The following is a 17,567-nucleotide window of genomic DNA, read 5'->3' as shown; positions in this document are numbered from 1 at the left end:
TTCCTGTGTTCCCTTGGAAGAAACGAGACAAAAAACTTGCCTTCTCGTCAAAATGCTGCGATGGGGCCTTTACCAAGAGAATCTGGAAAGGTTTGAAGATCAGTTTTCATGTGTTTCTGCACCCTCCGTTCGTCCGAGAACGTGGATAGCAGCCGTGAAAAGGGCAAACCAGACGCTGTCGAACTACGATTGCGTGTGCGGGCCACAATTTGTGGTCACCAGATGTATTTACTTTGTTCCAACATGAACGAGAGAAAATCCCCAAGTTGTCCGGACTACCCACGGATTCAGTGCGTCTTCAAATTCACACGGCCGCCTGATCGTTCGAACTTTCGTCTGCCCATTCAAAGTTGTCTGCTTTTTGTCTTCTGCTCGTTCAAACAAAAGCGGCCCGTAGACCAAACTTTGACCCGGTGATTGCAATAAGAAGTAATTGCGGGCCTCAAAAGACTTAAGTAGGCTCGGGGTAAACAGTAGATACAAGATGTTAATTATTAGTACCGGTGGCCATCACCTACTTGTTACGCTTGGTCTGTTCCCGCTTCCGATTTTCAGTATCGACGTCGATCATCGCCGCTACCTTTTTGCACTTTTGCAGCACGAGCGACGTCGCGACCGAAAATAGCTACAAGAATCTCATCATGGTTTTGGCGTCCATTCTGCAGCGTTCATGCGAATGAATCGCCGCACGTCAAATTATTTACGGAAAGTTTAGCGGCGTAACGAGCCTTTATAATTTCGCTCGGGCGATTGAAGTGGTAAGACATTGCGATGAGGACGTAGAATCGACGACTCCAACGCGAAAAAGAGTATGCAGACTCACACAGACGCCGACAACGTGACATTCGAATGGTTTGTTTACATGGGACGCGGTGCTTCTTGCCCGTACTCCATTGCGCGTGCGTTCGAACTGTCGTCTGCTCTTTCAAACTTGGCTGCTTTTTGTCGTCAGTTCGTTCAAACGACAGCGGCCCGTAAACCAAACGTTGACCCGGTAATTGCGATAAGAACTAAGTGCAGGCCTCAAAACACTTTTGAAGGTTGGTTGGGGTAAGTAGGCTAAGTGTAAACAGAGACAAGAAGATGTTGATCATTGTTACCAGTGGCCATCACCGACTTGTAATGCCCGATTCTACTTGCGGTTTTTTAGTATCGATGTCCACCATCTCAGCTACGGTCCACGCTTTTGCAGTCCGAGAGACGTCGCGACGGTAAATAGCGAGCAGAATCTCATCGTGGGAGTCAGGCTTTAGCGCCCATTCTGCGGCGTCCACGTGAAATGAATCGCCGCACGTCACATTATTCACGCAAAGTTTTGCCCCGATAGTTTTGCTGAAGCCGCTCAAGTAGTCGGACATTGTTAGGAGGACGTAGAATCAACAATTCCAACGCGAAAAAGAGCACGGGGACTCCCGCCGACGCCGACAACAACGCAATTCAATGGTTTGTTTATGGGCGACGGCGAGCTTCTTGCCCACCATCCACCGCGCAAGCGCGGCGCCGGTGGCGTCCGCTAGGGGCGCTCCGGTTTGTTTGTAAACATGAGTTGGTGTATAGGAGACTGCAGAGACTCTCTGCGAGGCAATGCCCCGCCTGCGATCTGAAGTCGCGTTTGAAGAGCTGTAGGACTGCACGAGCTCAACTGCAATGTGAATAGGTTTAAAGGACCCTCGCAGCGCAAGGCCAACTGCCAAAAAGGTTTGAAATGAGCAACAAACCTTCTCCGCCAGTTCTACTTTACTGCAACGCAGCGTTACGGAAGGAGTACTCGGCGGCTGTTGACTGCATTCTGAGCGAAACTCGACGGCGGTTTGAACAGCCTTACAGGAAGCAGCTACAAGAGAGCACCTTGAATAACGCCGCCGGGGGAAGGCAGTTCACAACAGATGATCTGAAAGAGGCCCTAGGAGTGCGTGCGATTTTGATCTGGCCCGACTCTGCGCAGCTTTTACCGGCTCGACCTGGACGACATCATCAAGGAATTTGTCTCCAGGACTGCTGAGCGAACGGTGACCTCTGGTCTTCCGTGAGACTATCAACACACATGGCCTTGGGGCCTATATTTGGACCCGTCTCCTTCACCACGCTTTTGTGCGCATTTTCTAGGTATGTATTAAGATGTCAATGTGAGAACAGAGTTTATTAATTTATATGTTTTGTTAACATATTGTATAAATTGGATTTATTGTGCTATTCTTGTGCTGGGTAAAATCTTAAAGCAAGTAATCACCTAAATACCCAAAAACCCATTGAAGTTCATTATTTCACATGACAATACCTGAGAGAAAAGGCAGCAAGAACGCACAAATATCAGGACAGATTTTTGCAACATATAATAATATTCTATGTTACCTCTAAGGTGTATGAAAGACGCTCTTTTAAAGGGACAAAAGTTTCCGCAAACTACTTCTTTAACTGATTAATTGCGGTGTGAGACACATATTGAATCATTAAAGAATCTGAAATTAAGACCTATATTGAGAAATTAAATCCAAAATAGAGGTTGCTTTCGGTTTCGCTCCAGAATCGTGCCTCCTAGCGTAAATATTACGCTAAATACCTTTGTTGTTTTCAGGATAAAGAGGTGACCTGCGCCCATAACACCCTAGGTTCCTCGTGTGTCGCTCAGTGAAGCCAGCAAAGTAGACAGGCTCAGCAGCGGCGCGCATCTCCGACCCTCACTAAACATTTTGGAAAACGAGTAGCACCACCTATAGTGAATTGGAGTCGCAAATAGCATTGTGTACACAAGCTATTTTTATATAGTTGATTTGGAAACTTGTTTTTATGCCAACATTGTTATTGCTTAGTCGACCACATGGCCTTCGTTTTTCGGCAACCCAAGAACTCACTTTGAGATTTTGGGCTCGTATTCCTAGTCTATAGAACTATTTGATAAAAATGCGATTCACAATTTATTGATGGCACAGGAAAGGACGAGATGGAAGAAAACATGAAGGCACAAAACGACTGAAACCATTGCAAGATCCCACAGAATGTTTGGTCTGCCAGTCTTTGGCTGGCAAGATCTACGGAAAATCTCCGCGCAGATCACTGGAATGTGACGACGTCTTCACCGATCTCGTTGTCGCTAATAGACGGGCCCTGTTCAGTGGGGGTGCACCTCTCGGTGACTTCGTAAGATGCCGAGGCTTTGTACTCTGAAAACATACCATGAAGCGTACAAAAATCACTGCATAATCATTTAACATTTCATTAATGCAACGAAGATGCGATGGCACTTGATGAAGTCTTTAATGAGTTGTGCTTTCTATTCAAGTATAGCAGGGAATGTTGTGACGTCATTTCACGTGACACTATGGTGTTACAAAACACCATGGCATCACACGAGACCATGTAACGTGACACAATGATTTTCTTCCTAAATTTAGTGAGGAGATTGATGTCACCTGACATCATGTGATCTCAGGTCAAATGGCACTGTGGCATCAAATCACATGATTACATGAATTTAGCAGAGAAATTGGTGTAATGTAATGCCATTAAGTCACATAACATCATGACGTTGTCGTCAGACCTCCACGAGCAAGAAAGGCCCATGGAGGACTCTCTTTTAGAGCGCTTTATGATATCTAATTGGTGGAACATGCTCAGTTAAGCCAGCAGCATCAAACCAGCGTCAAACTGGTGTCAGCCTTCAGAACAGGCTTACCATTTGTACCTGGTGCCTTCAAAAAAAGAGAACAATATATTGTAAAGATAAATTGCACATTGAGAAATGCTCAGTCTATGACCAAATGTAGCTTCTGGGACCAGATGCCATTATGTATCTTTTAAGACCCCCATAAGTGGTGTGAATGCTCTGCGCAGCACTCTTATGAAAACCGAAAGCAGCATTTGCAGCAAAACTCCCAGCCGCGAACTAAGTTGCACGTCTATCTGCTCAATCAGTATACTAACCAAGGAAAGGAAGTACTCACGGTAGCGGTAATAGTCAAAGAGCTCGACGACTCCAGGCTGAACGTCAGAAACCTGGAGGTCTCTTTTCTCCAAAACACGGAAGCAGGTTTCCATCACATAGAGCTGGAAGAGAAGCCATAAAATGTCTAGTAACTTCTGCTGGGCCTTTCTCAAAACCTGTAGACATTTTTTACACTGTACTTAGTGAATTTGTTTTGCTCCTATGATCTAGGCTCATTCTAAACAGTCTTGTACACGTTACTAAAAAAAAGTAATCGATTACAAGTACTATTACTCTTGGCTAAAAAGTATTCGATTAGATTACTTGATTACTCGATGGCAAAAGTAATTGGACATTACTTAAAGAAGTAATCGTTACTTTTCCGATTACTTTATTGTGTGAAGACACATCTTTAGCACTCATAACAATGAACTACTTCTAACCTATATTTCACATTTGCACAAGTATTGAAGAAGAAAAACTGGCTCCCTCTTCGGTGGTCGTTGCACCTTCACAATGCGGACACAAGCATAGAATTCGTTTGAAGACGTTTAATGATCTGGGCGTTCGCCAGAGTGTGTGTGTGTGTGTGCGTGTGTGTGTGTGGGGGGGGGGGGGGTGGAGCGGAGGGGGTTTTAGATCTTGTTAAGCTTAAGCAAGGGTTGTCGCTCATTTTATTATTCACATGTGGATGAGCTCGCATGTTATACAAAAGAGCAGCAGCTCCAGGATTTGAAACGCATCACGTGTAGTATCCATTAGCGGAAGAGATCGCCCTGACCACTTCTCAACTCGAAACATTGCTTGTCACAAAGACCACGTAGGGGAAATGGGGAAATATTTCAACTGCCTTTGTTACATTTTGCATCCGCTTTAGGCATTCTTCGGTTCTGGTTCTCCTACGGGCTGCGAGTAGGTACCCTAAGCAGGATTTTTTATTTTTTTTTATTTCTGCGTGTGTGTGCGTGAGGGGGCTAGTTTGAACGAAGGACTCGCAAGGCTGCATTCTGCTTCCTCAAACTTTGCCCTGAAAGGCCTTTGTCATGCACTGTGGCTTCCCTGGGGCTTTCCACTCCCAGTCCCAGCTCGCAAAAAAAAAAAACAACGGACATTCCACAGAAACTGTACATAGAAAGAGATTGACCTCGTCTCCTAACACTTTGCAAAAATCTTTCTTTTTTCCGTTCTAAAAAAAAGCAAATTTTATTTTTGTCATTTCATAAAAAAAGGCGTGTGCCAAGGGGGGGGGTCCCGTGGACAAACTGTAACGGTTACAAGTAATTTTATTACTTCGAAAAGTAATCAGATTACTCTTGTGATTATTGCCTAATAAAAGTAATCAACTGATTACAAAATTACTTCAAAAAGTAATTGATTACAAGTAATTTGATTACTTGTAATGTGTACGGTACAAGTCTGATTCTAAATCACCTGTTTGACATCTAAAAGAAGGGTACAAGTTGCTCTTAAAAATCAAGGGTGAGAGCACATTAATGCTGTAGTCCCTACAGTCCCATGTAGTCTTGCTTCTGAACAATTATGTCGCAATGTTTCGAAAAGTCCATAACTAGTCGTTTCGAAGGGTCCACAATTACAATCGGGTTTCCTCTTTTTTTTTCTTCTTATTGTCAAGCATTCAGAAATTACCCTGGCAATTGAGTTACAGATGCAGTTAGACTTTTACAAATAACTACAGTTGAACCTCAATTTAACAGTCACTGAGACCCACTAATTATTTCTTTAAATTAGAAAATTCGTAAAATCGAAGAGAGACCTCGCGCATAGACTGCGCGGGGAATCCGAATTTGTTTGTAAAATCGGGAAATTCCTACGATCGGGTTTTGTTAAATCGGGTTTCGTTAAATCGAGGTTCACCTGTAATAAGTAACATTTTATTTACTTTTGAAATATCCAAACCAATTCGAAATTCTTCAAAAATGCAACTAAGTAATAGGTAACTTCAGTAATTTAAATATTTTTGATTAGTTACTTCACAGTTCTAAGAACCAAAAACATGTCTGCTGAATAGGATCCAACAATAGTGAACAACAGCAGTGGAACACATTCTCGGAACTTTTGGCAGTCTTTTTGTCTTTCTGTTGAATAGAGACAACATGTCATTTCTATGATCAGTGCGTGGGGGTCTTCTCAATCAAGGCAGCAATCATTTGAACTCCATACTTACTGACTTGCCAAGTACTATAAATGATTTCCTATCTTTAAATTGCCTCATCGGTATTGCATTGATGTTCATATAAATATTGCAAGAGATAATAACCAAACATGATTGTAAACCTGAGACCGGGGCAGAAAGGAGAACACAACAGAAGGTAGAAAAAGAGGAGGCAACGTCTCAAACTCAGCTGCAGTTTATTTCATACACGCCTTATATACCACAACTCCAATGCCGTCTCTACAAAAAAAAACAATGACAAGATGACAATGAAATTTGGGTAAACCTTCTCTTATCTCCTTTGACCTCACCTGCGAAACACTCACACAAAGGGTCACATTCTAGCATAACCACCGCCACCCGGTGAACGTAGGTGAATCACTACTCGACACAAAGAAAAGGTTTGACCTTCAAAGATGTGCTTCCTCTAACAACTCACTTAGTCCAAAGAGACAATACTAGACACTGCTAACAGCCGGAACTGGGGCCATCTCCAGAACTGAGAACGACATTGCCCTCCTACAACGAACCACAATTGGCTAAACACTGCGACTTTCTCGAACACGTCCAAGGATACACATACAAACACCGCTAGTACAAAAAAAACAACTTTACAAGTGTAGAAATTGTTTACATTCGTTCCCAAACTGCAATGACACCCGACTTATACAGTTGCCAGACGTTGTTATATGAATCGTTTTTTGAACTGCACGTTTCATATCATTACGTTCTTTGTGAATTACTTCCGCTTCAGACCAGTTGGCTTTACAATTATTACACTCTAGAAGGTGCCTGGCTAACTCGGAATTGGACGCGTTGTTTTTCACATTCCGCTTGTGTTCCGTCAGTCTATCATTTAGACATCTCGACGCCTGACCTACGTATTTAAATCCACACTACAAAGGAATCTCATAAACCACAGAATTCTTACACGGTACCGACTTTTCGCGATGTGCCTTCTGGCAAACTTCCTGTTTCAATTCAAAAGGTGCAAGTTTGCATAACTTAAAATCCGATGTGAACACTGTTTCTACGCCAAACTTTTTAGCCCACGCTTTTATGTTATGAGAAATGTCGTGAAAATACGGTATAGCAACTCGTCGGTTCCTCACACTTGGTTCATCCCGTTTGTCTGCGATTTGAATAGAAAGTTGTCGTTTTAGGAAAGTTTCTTCATACCCCGCATCCTCCAGTCTTCCCCATTGTCTTTTTAAAGCTTGACTCATGAAATGTGTACATGACCTTTTTAGCACATTACCTATTAATGATTTCGCAACTCCCGCCTTAACAATTTTAGAGTGACAACTTTGTTGGGGAAGCACCGGTTAGCTATCTTCATACCATATTCCCAACATAAGTCATTTTTCACCTCAATGCGCAAGTCCAAAAACTGCAACATGTTCACCTCTGGTTTTTCTACTGTGAAATGCAACTCCGGGGCCGTTGACCTAATAAGCTTTTCAAGATACTCCGATTTCCCTTCATCAAATCTGCAGACAAAAATATCATCTATATATCTTTTGATGAAGCCCACGTAAGGTGACAACTCAACCATCCTGTCAAACAACACCCTATCCAAACTGTTGAGGTATATCTCGGCTAACAACGGAGCGACCGACGAGCCCATGCATGCACCTTCTTTCTGGATGTATTTTCGATTATTGTATTCCAGGACTGTTGACTTTAAATAGAGATCCAACACGGTAAGGAAGCTTTCCACTGTTATGCCCGATTCTGGTTGAAACTTTACCAGATTCAACTCTAGCACCTCCTTCAGAGAATAATTTAAAAGATTTATATTATTCTCCGAAAAAGAAGAGGTTGATGAACGCCGTGAAGGAGGTGCTAGAGTTGATGCTGGTAAAGTTTCTTTGGACTAAGTGAGTTGTTAGAGGAATCGCACCTTTGAAGGTTAAACCCTTTCTTTATGTCCAGTAGTGATTCACCTACGTTCGCCGGGTGGAAGTGGTTACGCTAGAATGTGACTGTTAGGTATGCATAACACGGGTTTACTTACAAGGCCGACTTTGGCCGCGTACAAGAGTCGAAGAGGTAGAAAGCGGAATGGCGAACAGTGAGTCCGTCCACGTCCACCTACTGGAGGATGGCGCTGCTATCGCTCACAGCTGCCCGATGATCTGCTGCATACACAACATCCCTTCCCCCCTACGGAACATAGTCCTGGTAATGCCATGGGGGTCTTCTCTCACATTAAGGGTACCTAGAAGCTCCTGTTGTTGCAGGTTGGCTGGGAGAGCTCCGCTCCTGTGAAAGGCTTCCAGGCAGGTTAGGACCGTCGGGTCTAGGCAAGAAGGTGGTGGGGCTGGCGGGTAGACTTGGACTTGGAGAATCTTCATTCACCCCCGGCAGTGGTGGGTCCTGGCCAACCACAGGGGAGTGATCACCATCGGTCGTGTCACAAGTGTCACTGGCAGCTCCACCAAGGTCTAGTGGACTGGCACGGTTGCGGAGTTGATCAACGTGTCTTCGCCAAACGCGACCGTCGGACAGACGAACTTGGTACGACAGGGGTCCTGTGACTGAAGCGATGAACTCGGGAACCCACTTGGTGCTACCTTGATAGTTCCATGCATACACCGCATCGCCGGGACAGAACTCCCAAACTCGTTGAGAGTCATCTCGGAAGTAACGCTCCAGAGATGATCCATCCAGATGAAATCGGGATGCAGATCGCAGTCGTCTCCCCATCAGAAGTTCAGCCGGACTCTTCCCCGTAGTTGTACTGGGTAAGATGTGCTGGGGGGCCCAACAAGAAACGAGACAGCTTTGTTGCCCAATCTCCTTGAGACAACTGAGTAGCACTTGTTTTGTTTCCCGTACCATCCTCTCAATCTGCTCATTGGAGGACAAGTGATAGGGTGCGACTGTAATGTGCCGGATCTGATTCTTGGTTGCAAACTCAGCAAACTCTTCTGACGTGAACGTAGTTCGGGAATGCCAAAGCAAGCAAACATCGTTCAAAGTTCCTCGAGTACTGCTCTGGTCGACATTGATTCCATCAAAGAAACTTCCAACCACTTGGAATGCGAATCGACGACCAGCAGAAAAACCTTCCCTTTGAAGGGACCGGCAAAGTCAATGTGCAAACGAGACCAAGGGTTCTTCGTGAACTCCCATGGGTGCACCGGTGCCTTGCTGGGAGCTTGTCGAGTTTCTTGGCACATTTGGCAGCCAGCTACCTTGCGTTCGACGTGACTGTCGATGCCCGGCCACCACACTGTGCTACGTGCAAGACCTTTCATCCGCACTACTCCAGGGTGCGTGGTGTGTAGGGTATCAAGGACTTGAGCCTGTGCAGGACCCGGAATCACAACACGAGATCCCCAGAGCACAGTTTCTGTAGCTGGACAGTTTGTTCTTCCTGGCCACAAAGGGGCAGAATTCCTCTGGCAGCTTCCCCGAAGGCCAGCCTTGCAAAATCCAGCGGTGCACACACGACAGAACCGGGTCAGTCCATGTTAATGCTGCGATCTTGGTAGAATCTAGAGGAACCTCCAGCGCTGCCTCAAGCAGCAAGATGTCTCCCAATGGTGGCTCGTGCTCATTCTTGACAGGAAGCGGAAGACGACTGCAAACATCGGCATGTGGCAGCTTGGAGCCAGGTACGTACAACATCCGAGGTGACAACACGGTAGGAACAGGCCTGGCCTGGTGCAAGAGGCCCAGCTTATTGGCCTCTTGCTTATGGTCTGTCAAGAGTTGAAACTTCCGACAAAAAACGTACTGGTGGAATTTCCGAACACCAAATAGCAAAGCCAGAGCCTCCCGGTCTATCTGTGCATAGTTACGTTCTGCTTTTGACAAAGTTCTCGAGGCAAAGGCCACTGGTCTTTCAACGCCGTCTTCTCCCACTTGGCTCAGTACAGCACCCAGCCCGCACGGAGACGCGTCACAGGCCAGCCTTATGGGACGTGGCACATCATAGTGTGCTAAGACGGCTGATGATTCCAGCAGGCTCTTGGCACTCTGGTACGCCTTTGCTTCAGTCTTTGTCCAAATCCATGCCTCGTCCTTGTCCAGGAGGCGGTTAAGTGGTTCCAACACGTGTGAAGCTCCTTTCAGGAAACGGCCATAGAAATTTAAGGCTCCCAAGAACAACTATAGCTCCTTGTTCACTGGTTCCGGAGCTTGCTTGATCGCTTCAACTTTTTCACCCAAAGGGCTTACTCCGTCCTTGTTAATACGGTACCCCAGGTACGTCACTTCCTTGTCCCTGAATGCACACTTGTCGGCATTCAGACGAAGCCCATCGTCTTGGATACGCTGCAGCACCTTACGCAACCGTTCGTCGTGCTCGGCGACTATTCTTCCACCAATGAGGATGTCATCCAGAAAACACTGAACTCCTTTGAGTCCGTTTAGTACTCCTTCCATGTAACGTTGGAAGATGGCTACTGCCACACCATACTGCAATCGCGTCACCTTGAACAGGCCCTTGTGTGTTGTCACGGTCTGCAGCATGGCGGTGTCCTTGTCGACACAGAGCTGTTGGTAAGCTTGATCCAAGTCAAGCCGAGAAAACACCGAGCAACCTCCCAGTCTTGCGAGCAGTTGCTCTGGAGTGGGCAGTGGGTAAGTCTCCCACTTGACGACTGGGTTGAGCGTTCCCTTGTAGTCTCCGCAAATCCTCATCTTTCCATTCTTCTTTAGAATCGGAACAATAGGCGTCGCCCAATGAGAATGCTTGACCGGAACATAAATCTCTTGCTCCACTAACTTCTCGGTGGCTTCGTCCACTTTCGGCAGAAGAGCGAAAGGTACTTGCCGTGACTTGTGGAACTTGGGTGTGGCTTGCTCCTCCACTTCAATCCGCACCGGAGGACCTGTGCTCTTCCCTAACCCAAGCTTGAACACATTTGGGTAGTCCTCCAGCAGAGTTTTGACACTCGTCACCCCCTTGCGTACAGCTGGCTGGCCTTCTCCGCTGAAACTCTCGGAAACTGGAGCTCCGTTGAGCTGGTGCAGTCCTTCCAGGGATATGCATAACGGTTGAAACCAGTCTCTCCCCAGGATGCTGATTCCAGACCCTTTTGTGACGAGTAGAGGTAGCTTGCACTCTCTACCGTTGTACTTTACAAGAACTTCCACTTCACCCACGATCCGGACAGGCTGCTGTGTGTAGGTCCGCACTCCTCTGGAACACGGTCGAAGTGCCTTCCTCGAGATTCCCAGCTTGTTCAGTATCTTCAAATTGACAATGGAACAGACGGATCCAGAGTCCACTTCCATCGATACCTCCTGTCTGTTCACGGTGACCGTTGCCATGAAAGCGGGCAGTCCACTGGCGATGTGGTAAAGTCCGTACACTCCTGAGCGTCCTAACTTGCCTGGGCGTTTATTGTCGCTCTTGGCCCTGCTCCTTGCCTGTTCCTTTAGACGGCAGGCTCGAACGATGTGCCCCTTCCGCTTGCAGAAATGACACTCTGCGTTGCGGAATCCACAGCTTGTAGAGTCGTGGTCGCCGTTGCAGCGGGAACACCGCCTTGTTCCTGTCGCTTTTGGCTCTCTTGAGGGTTCTTGTTTTCCGCCCGGCTTGGCATCCTTGGGCACTTGATCCTGTAAATCGGACGCCGCAGGCAACGCTCCTCTGATGTTTTCCGTTTGCCTCGTGGCATACTCGGCAGCGACAGCCTTATCGTACGCTTTCTTGAAGTCCAACGTAGTCTCGGCCAGGAGACGCCATTGCAGCCCTTCGTCCCTAACGCCGCAGACGAGACGATCCCGGAGCATGTCTTCCAGGAAGACGCCGAACTTGCAGTGCTCAGAGAGTCGGCGCAAGTCCGCGAAGAATTCCGCGATGTCTTCACCAGGCTGCTGACTTCGTTTGTGGAATGAGAAACGTACGATTACCGAAGGCCTTGGCTTGAAGTGGCTTGTGAGCTTCGAAACGCTGTCCGCATACGGCGCCTCTGCCGGCGTCACCGGCGAACACAGCGAGCGAAGGATAGCCGGACCGCAGACGCTGCACAGCACTGCTCTCTGCTGCTGCTCCTCGACCACGCCGTTCGCCGCGAAGTGGAACTCCAGGCGTTCCTTGTACGTAGGCCAGGATTCCGGGTGGTCCGGCGAAAACTCTTCCATGTGGCCCAGTCGACCCATGAAGACGTTCGAAACGCTAGGCTTAGCTTCCGAAGCCATCTCGTTCTGCCCGCTGCCGCCGCCGTTACGCAGCCGCTCGCCCTCGTTGCCTCGTGTGGAGTCTCGCCGCTTGTTTTTGCTTCTTCATGCGGCCGCCGTCGCTCACCGTTGGTCTGTGACCTCGTCGCCAAATTTTAGGTATGCATAACACGGGTTTATTTACAAGGCCGACTTCGGCCGCGTACAAGAGTCGAAGAGGTAGAAAACGGACTGGCAAACAGTGAGTCCTTCCACACCCACCTACTGGAGGATGGCGCTGCTATCGCTCAGAGTTGCCCGATCTGCTGCATACACAACAGTGACCCTTTGTGTGAGTGTTTCACAGGTGAGGTCAAGGGAGATAAGAGAAGGTTTACCAAATTTCATTGTTGTCTTGTCATTGTTTTTATTTTTTTTTCTAGAGACGGCATTGGAGTTGTGGCATATAAGGCGTGTACAAAATAAACTTTGCAGCTGTGTTTGAGACGTTGCCTCCTCTTTTTCTACCTTCTGTTGCGTTCTCTTTTCTGCCCCAGTCTCAGATTTACAATCATGTCTAACTTACACCAGCTTGCCTGCACTCTGACTATTTTTTTCAATCATTACCAAATCACAAGATAAAAACACTATTTGAGCCTTAGGAAAAGAATATAAGTGCTCATCGTCCTGCTAAAAATTAAATTATCATTTGAAATGGCCAGCTTTCAGGCACATAAAAATTTGTGCTGAAGATACATAGCAGTAACGTATTACTTGCAATGAAACAATAAATAAATGGAGGTCTTCCATTAGATTAGATCTTAGAATTCATATTAAATTTAAGCAAAACATTCAAGATGATGAGAGAGTCAAATTCTGGAACAAAGTCCTGGGGCACCAATAAATCATTGCCCATAAGTGTCCGATTCCCCCAATGCCTATGAAAGCAACAAAAAAGCAACAAAGTTCTATGAAGCATGAAATGCAGTGTTTAGGAAGTAATCATTTGAATTTGTTTAGGATACAATCCTGTACAGTATATGACGTCAATTTCCGAGCTAAATCTATCAGCTTAACTACATATACTATAGTTGACGTGAAGTAAGGGTATGCAACGTCACTTTCCCCATTTACTGAATTGGTGTATGGGTCACATGACGTGAGGACACGCGTCATCAATTTTCTCGACCAATTTAGCAGAGAAACTGAATATTGGGAATGCGACGCCAATTTCCCAGCTAAATCTGTCAGCTTAACTACATATACTATAGTTGACGTGAAGTAAGGGTATGCAACGTCACTTTCCCCATTTACTGAATTGGTGTATGGGTCACATGACGTGAGGACAAGCGTCATCAATTTTCTCGCCCAATTTAGCAGAGAAACTGAATATTGGGAATGCGACGCCAATTTTCCAGCTAAATCTATTAGCTTAACTACATATACTATAGTTGACGTGAAGTAAGGGTATGCAACGTCACTTTCCCCATTTACTGAATTGGTGTATGGGTCACATGACGTGAGGACACGCGTCATCAATTTTCTCGCCCAATTTAGCAGAGAAACTGAATATTGGGAATGCGACGCCAATTTTCCAGCTAAATCTATCAGCTTAACTACATATACTATAGTTGACGTGAAGTAAGGGCATGCAACGTCACTTTCCCCATTTACTGAATTGGGGTATGGGTCACATGACGTGAGGACACGCCTCATCAATTTTCTCCCCCAATTTAGCAGAGAAACCGAATATTGGGAATGTGACGTCAATTTCCCAGCTAAATCTAACAGGTTAACTACATATACTATAGTTGACGTGAAGTAAGGGTATGCAACGTCACTTTTCCCATTTACTGAATTGGTGTATGGGTCACATGACGTGAGGACACGCATCATCAATTTTCTCCCCCAATTTAGCAGAGAAACCGAATATTGGGAATGTGACGTCAATTTCCCAGCTTAATCTAACAGGTTAACTACATATACTATAGTTGACTTGAAGTAAGGGCATGCAACGTCACTTTCCCCATTTACTGAATTGGTGTATGGGTCACATGACGTGAGGACACGCGTCATCAATTTTCTCGCCCAATTTAGCAGAGAAACTGAATATTGGGAATGCGACGTCAATTTTCCAGCTAAATTTATCAGCTTAACTACATATACTATAGTTGACGTGAAGTAAGGGCATGCAAAGTCACTTTCCCCATTTACTGAATTGGGGTATGGGTCACATGACGTGAGGACACGCGTCATCAATTTTCTCCCCCAATTTAGCAGAGAAACCGAATATTGGGAATGCGACGTCAATTGCCCAGCTAAATCTAACAGGTTAACTACATATACTATAGTTGACGTGAAGTAAGGGCATGCAACGTCACTTTCCCCATTTACTGAATTGGTGTATGCGTCACATGACGTGAGGACACGCGTCATCAATTTTCTCCCCAATTTAGCAGAGAAACTGAATATTGGGAATGTGACGTCAATTTCCCAGCTAAATCTAACAGGTTAACTACATATACTATAGTTGACGTGAAGTAAGGGCATGCAACGTCACTTTCCCCATTTACTGAATTGGTGTATGCGTCACATGACGTGAGGACACGCGTCATCAATTTTCTCCCCAATTTAGCAGAGAAACTGAATATTGGGAATGCGACGTCAATTTCCCAGCTAAATCTAACAGGTTAACTACATATATTATAGTTGACGTGAAGTAAGGGTATGCAACGTCACTTTCCCCATTTACTGAATTGGTGTATGCGTCACATGACGCGAGGACACGCGTCATCAATTTTCTCGCCCAATTTAGCAGAGAAACTGAATATTGGGAATGCGACGTCAATTTTCCAGCTAAATCTATCAGCTTAACTACATATACTATAGTTGACGTGAAGTAAGGGCATGCAACGTCACTTTCCCCATTTACTGAATTGGTGTATGGGTCACATGACGTGAGGACACGCATCATCAATTTTCTCCCCCAATTTAGCAGAGAAACTGAATATTGGGAATGCGACGTCAATTTCCCAGCTAAATCTAACAGGTCAACTACATATACTATAGTTGACGTGAAGTAAGGGTATGCAATGTCACTTTCCCCATTTACTGAATCGGTGTATGGGTCACATGACATGAGGACACGCATCATCAATTTTCTCGCCCAATTTAGCAGAGAAACTGAATATTGGGAATGCGACGTCAATTTTCCAGCTAAATCTATCAGCTTAACTACATATACTATAGTTGACGTGAAGTAAGGGCATGCAACGTCACTTTCCCCATTTACTGAATTGGTGTATGGGTCACATGACGTGAGGACACGCGTCATCAATTTTCTCGCCCAATTTAGCAGAGAAACTGAATATTGGGAATGCGACGTCAATTTTCCAGCTAAATCTATCAGCTTAACTACATATACTATAGTTTACGTGAAGTAAGGGCATGCAATGTCACTTTCCCCATTTACTGAATTGGTGTATGGGTCACATGACGTGAGGACACGCGTCATCAATTTTCTCCCCCAATTTAGCAGAGAAACTGAATATTGGGAATGCGACGTCAATTTTCCAGCTAAATCTATCAGCTTAACTACATATACTATAGTTGACGTGAAGTAAGGGTATGCAACGTCACTTTCCCCATTTACTGAATTGGTGTATGGGTCACATGACGTGAGGACACGCATCATCAATTTTCTCGCCCAATTTAGCAGAGAAACTGAATATTGGGAATGTGACGTCAATTTTCCAGCTAAATCTATCAGGTTAACTACATATACTATAGTTGATGTGAAGTAAGGGTATGCAACGTCACTTTCCCCATTTCCTGAATTGGTGTATGGGTCACATGACGTGAGGACACGCGTCATCAATTTTCTCGCCCAATTTAGCAGAGAAACCGGATATTGGGAATGCGACGTCAATTTTCCAGCTAACTCTATCAGGTTAACTACATATACTATAGTTGACGTGAAGTAAGGGTATGCAACGTCACTTTCCCCATTTCCTGAATTGGTGTATGGGTCACATGACGTGAGGACACGCATCATCAATTTTCTCGCCCAATTTAGCAGAGAAACTGAATATTGGGAATGCGACGTCAATTTCCCAGCGAAATCTAACAGGTTGACTACATATACTATAGTTGACGTGAAGTAAGGGTATGCAACGTCACTTTCCCCATTTCCTGAATTGCTGTATGGGTCACATGACGTGAGGACACGCATCAATTTTCTCGCCCAATTTAGCAGAGAAACTGAATATTGGGAATGCGACGTCAATTTTCCAGCTAAATCTATCAGCTTAACTACATATACTATAGTTGACGTGAAGTAAGGGTATGCAACGTCACTTTCCCCATTTACTGAATTGGTGTATGGGTCACATGACGTGAGGACACGCATCATCAATTTTCTCGCCCAATCTAGCAGAGAAACTGAATATTGGGAATGAGACGTCAATTTTCCAGCTAAATCTATCAGCTTAACTACATATACTATAGTTGACGTGAAGTAAGGGTATGTAACGTCACTTTCCCCATTTACTGAATTGGTGTATGGGTCACATGACGTGAGGACACGCGTCATCAATTTTCTCGCCCAATTTAGCAAAGAAACCGGATATTGGGAATGCGACGTCAATTTTAAAGCTAAATCTATCAGCTTAACTACATATACTATAGTTGACGTGAAGTAAGGGTATGCAACGTCACTTTCCCCATTTACTGAATTGCTGTATGGGTCACATGACGTGAGGACACGCATCAATTTTCTCGCCCAATTTAGCAGAGAAACTGAATATTGGGAATGAGACGTCAATTTTCCAGCTAAATCTATCAGCTTAACTACATATACTATAGTTGACGTGAAGTAAGGGTATGCAACGTCACTTTCCCCATTTACTGAATTGGTGTATGGGTCACATGACATGAGGACACGCATCATCAATTTTCTCGCCCAATTTAGCAGAGAAACTGAATATTGGGAATGAGACGTCAATTTTCCAGCTAAATCTATCAGCTTAAGGGGGAACACTGGTCTTGGAGCTTTTTTTCTTATTTTATGACCAAAGTTAATGAAACTGCACAAGCTTATTCAGCTTTTTGTGCTGATTTCATATATCTGGTCATCTTCTCAGTCGGTAGCATTGTCCTCAAAATAATTAAAACTTGCCTGCCTTTGTTTGGAAAAACGATAGGAGAAAAACTGCTCAACAAAATATTCTTTTTAACACATGGCTAGATACTACGAAGTGTAGAGAATACAATGTTGGAAGCGCTTTTAAGATAAACTCATTAGAGATTTTACCACACAATGAAGTTCAGTGCTCAATGCACGGCTAACAAGTAATA

The 17,567-nt window shown here is 45.0% G+C and overlaps 1 protein-coding gene across 4 annotated transcripts in view; it reads right to left on the bottom strand.

The window, feature by feature from the left end:
* Nucleotides 1-2,896: 2,896 nt before the first annotated feature.
* The window catches only part of LOC8031367 (alpha-2-macroglobulin-like protein 1), a 209,204-nt gene continuing 194,533 nt past the window's right edge, over nucleotides 2,897-17,567 (bottom strand). For all 4 annotated transcript variants that reach the window (XM_029988207.4, XM_029988211.4, XM_029988219.4 and 1 more), the window contains 2 exons: nucleotides 3,942-4,044; nucleotides 2,897-3,161 (listed from right to left, as the gene is read on the bottom strand). In XM_029988207.4, the coding sequence (XP_029844067.3) occupies nucleotides 3,052-3,161; nucleotides 3,942-4,044 (213 nt within the window). In that variant the 3' untranslated portion in view covers nucleotides 2,897-3,051. The remainder of the gene's footprint in view (nucleotides 3,162-3,941; nucleotides 4,045-17,567) is intronic.

This window comes from Ixodes scapularis, unplaced genomic scaffold (assembly GCF_016920785.2).
Source record: "Ixodes scapularis isolate PalLabHiFi unplaced genomic scaffold, ASM1692078v2 PGA_scaffold11__112_contigs__length_91849675, whole genome shotgun sequence".
Classification (NCBI taxonomy): Eukaryota; Metazoa; Arthropoda; class Arachnida; order Ixodida; family Ixodidae; genus Ixodes; species Ixodes scapularis.
This window is presented reverse-complemented; position numbering and strand designations above follow the sequence as displayed.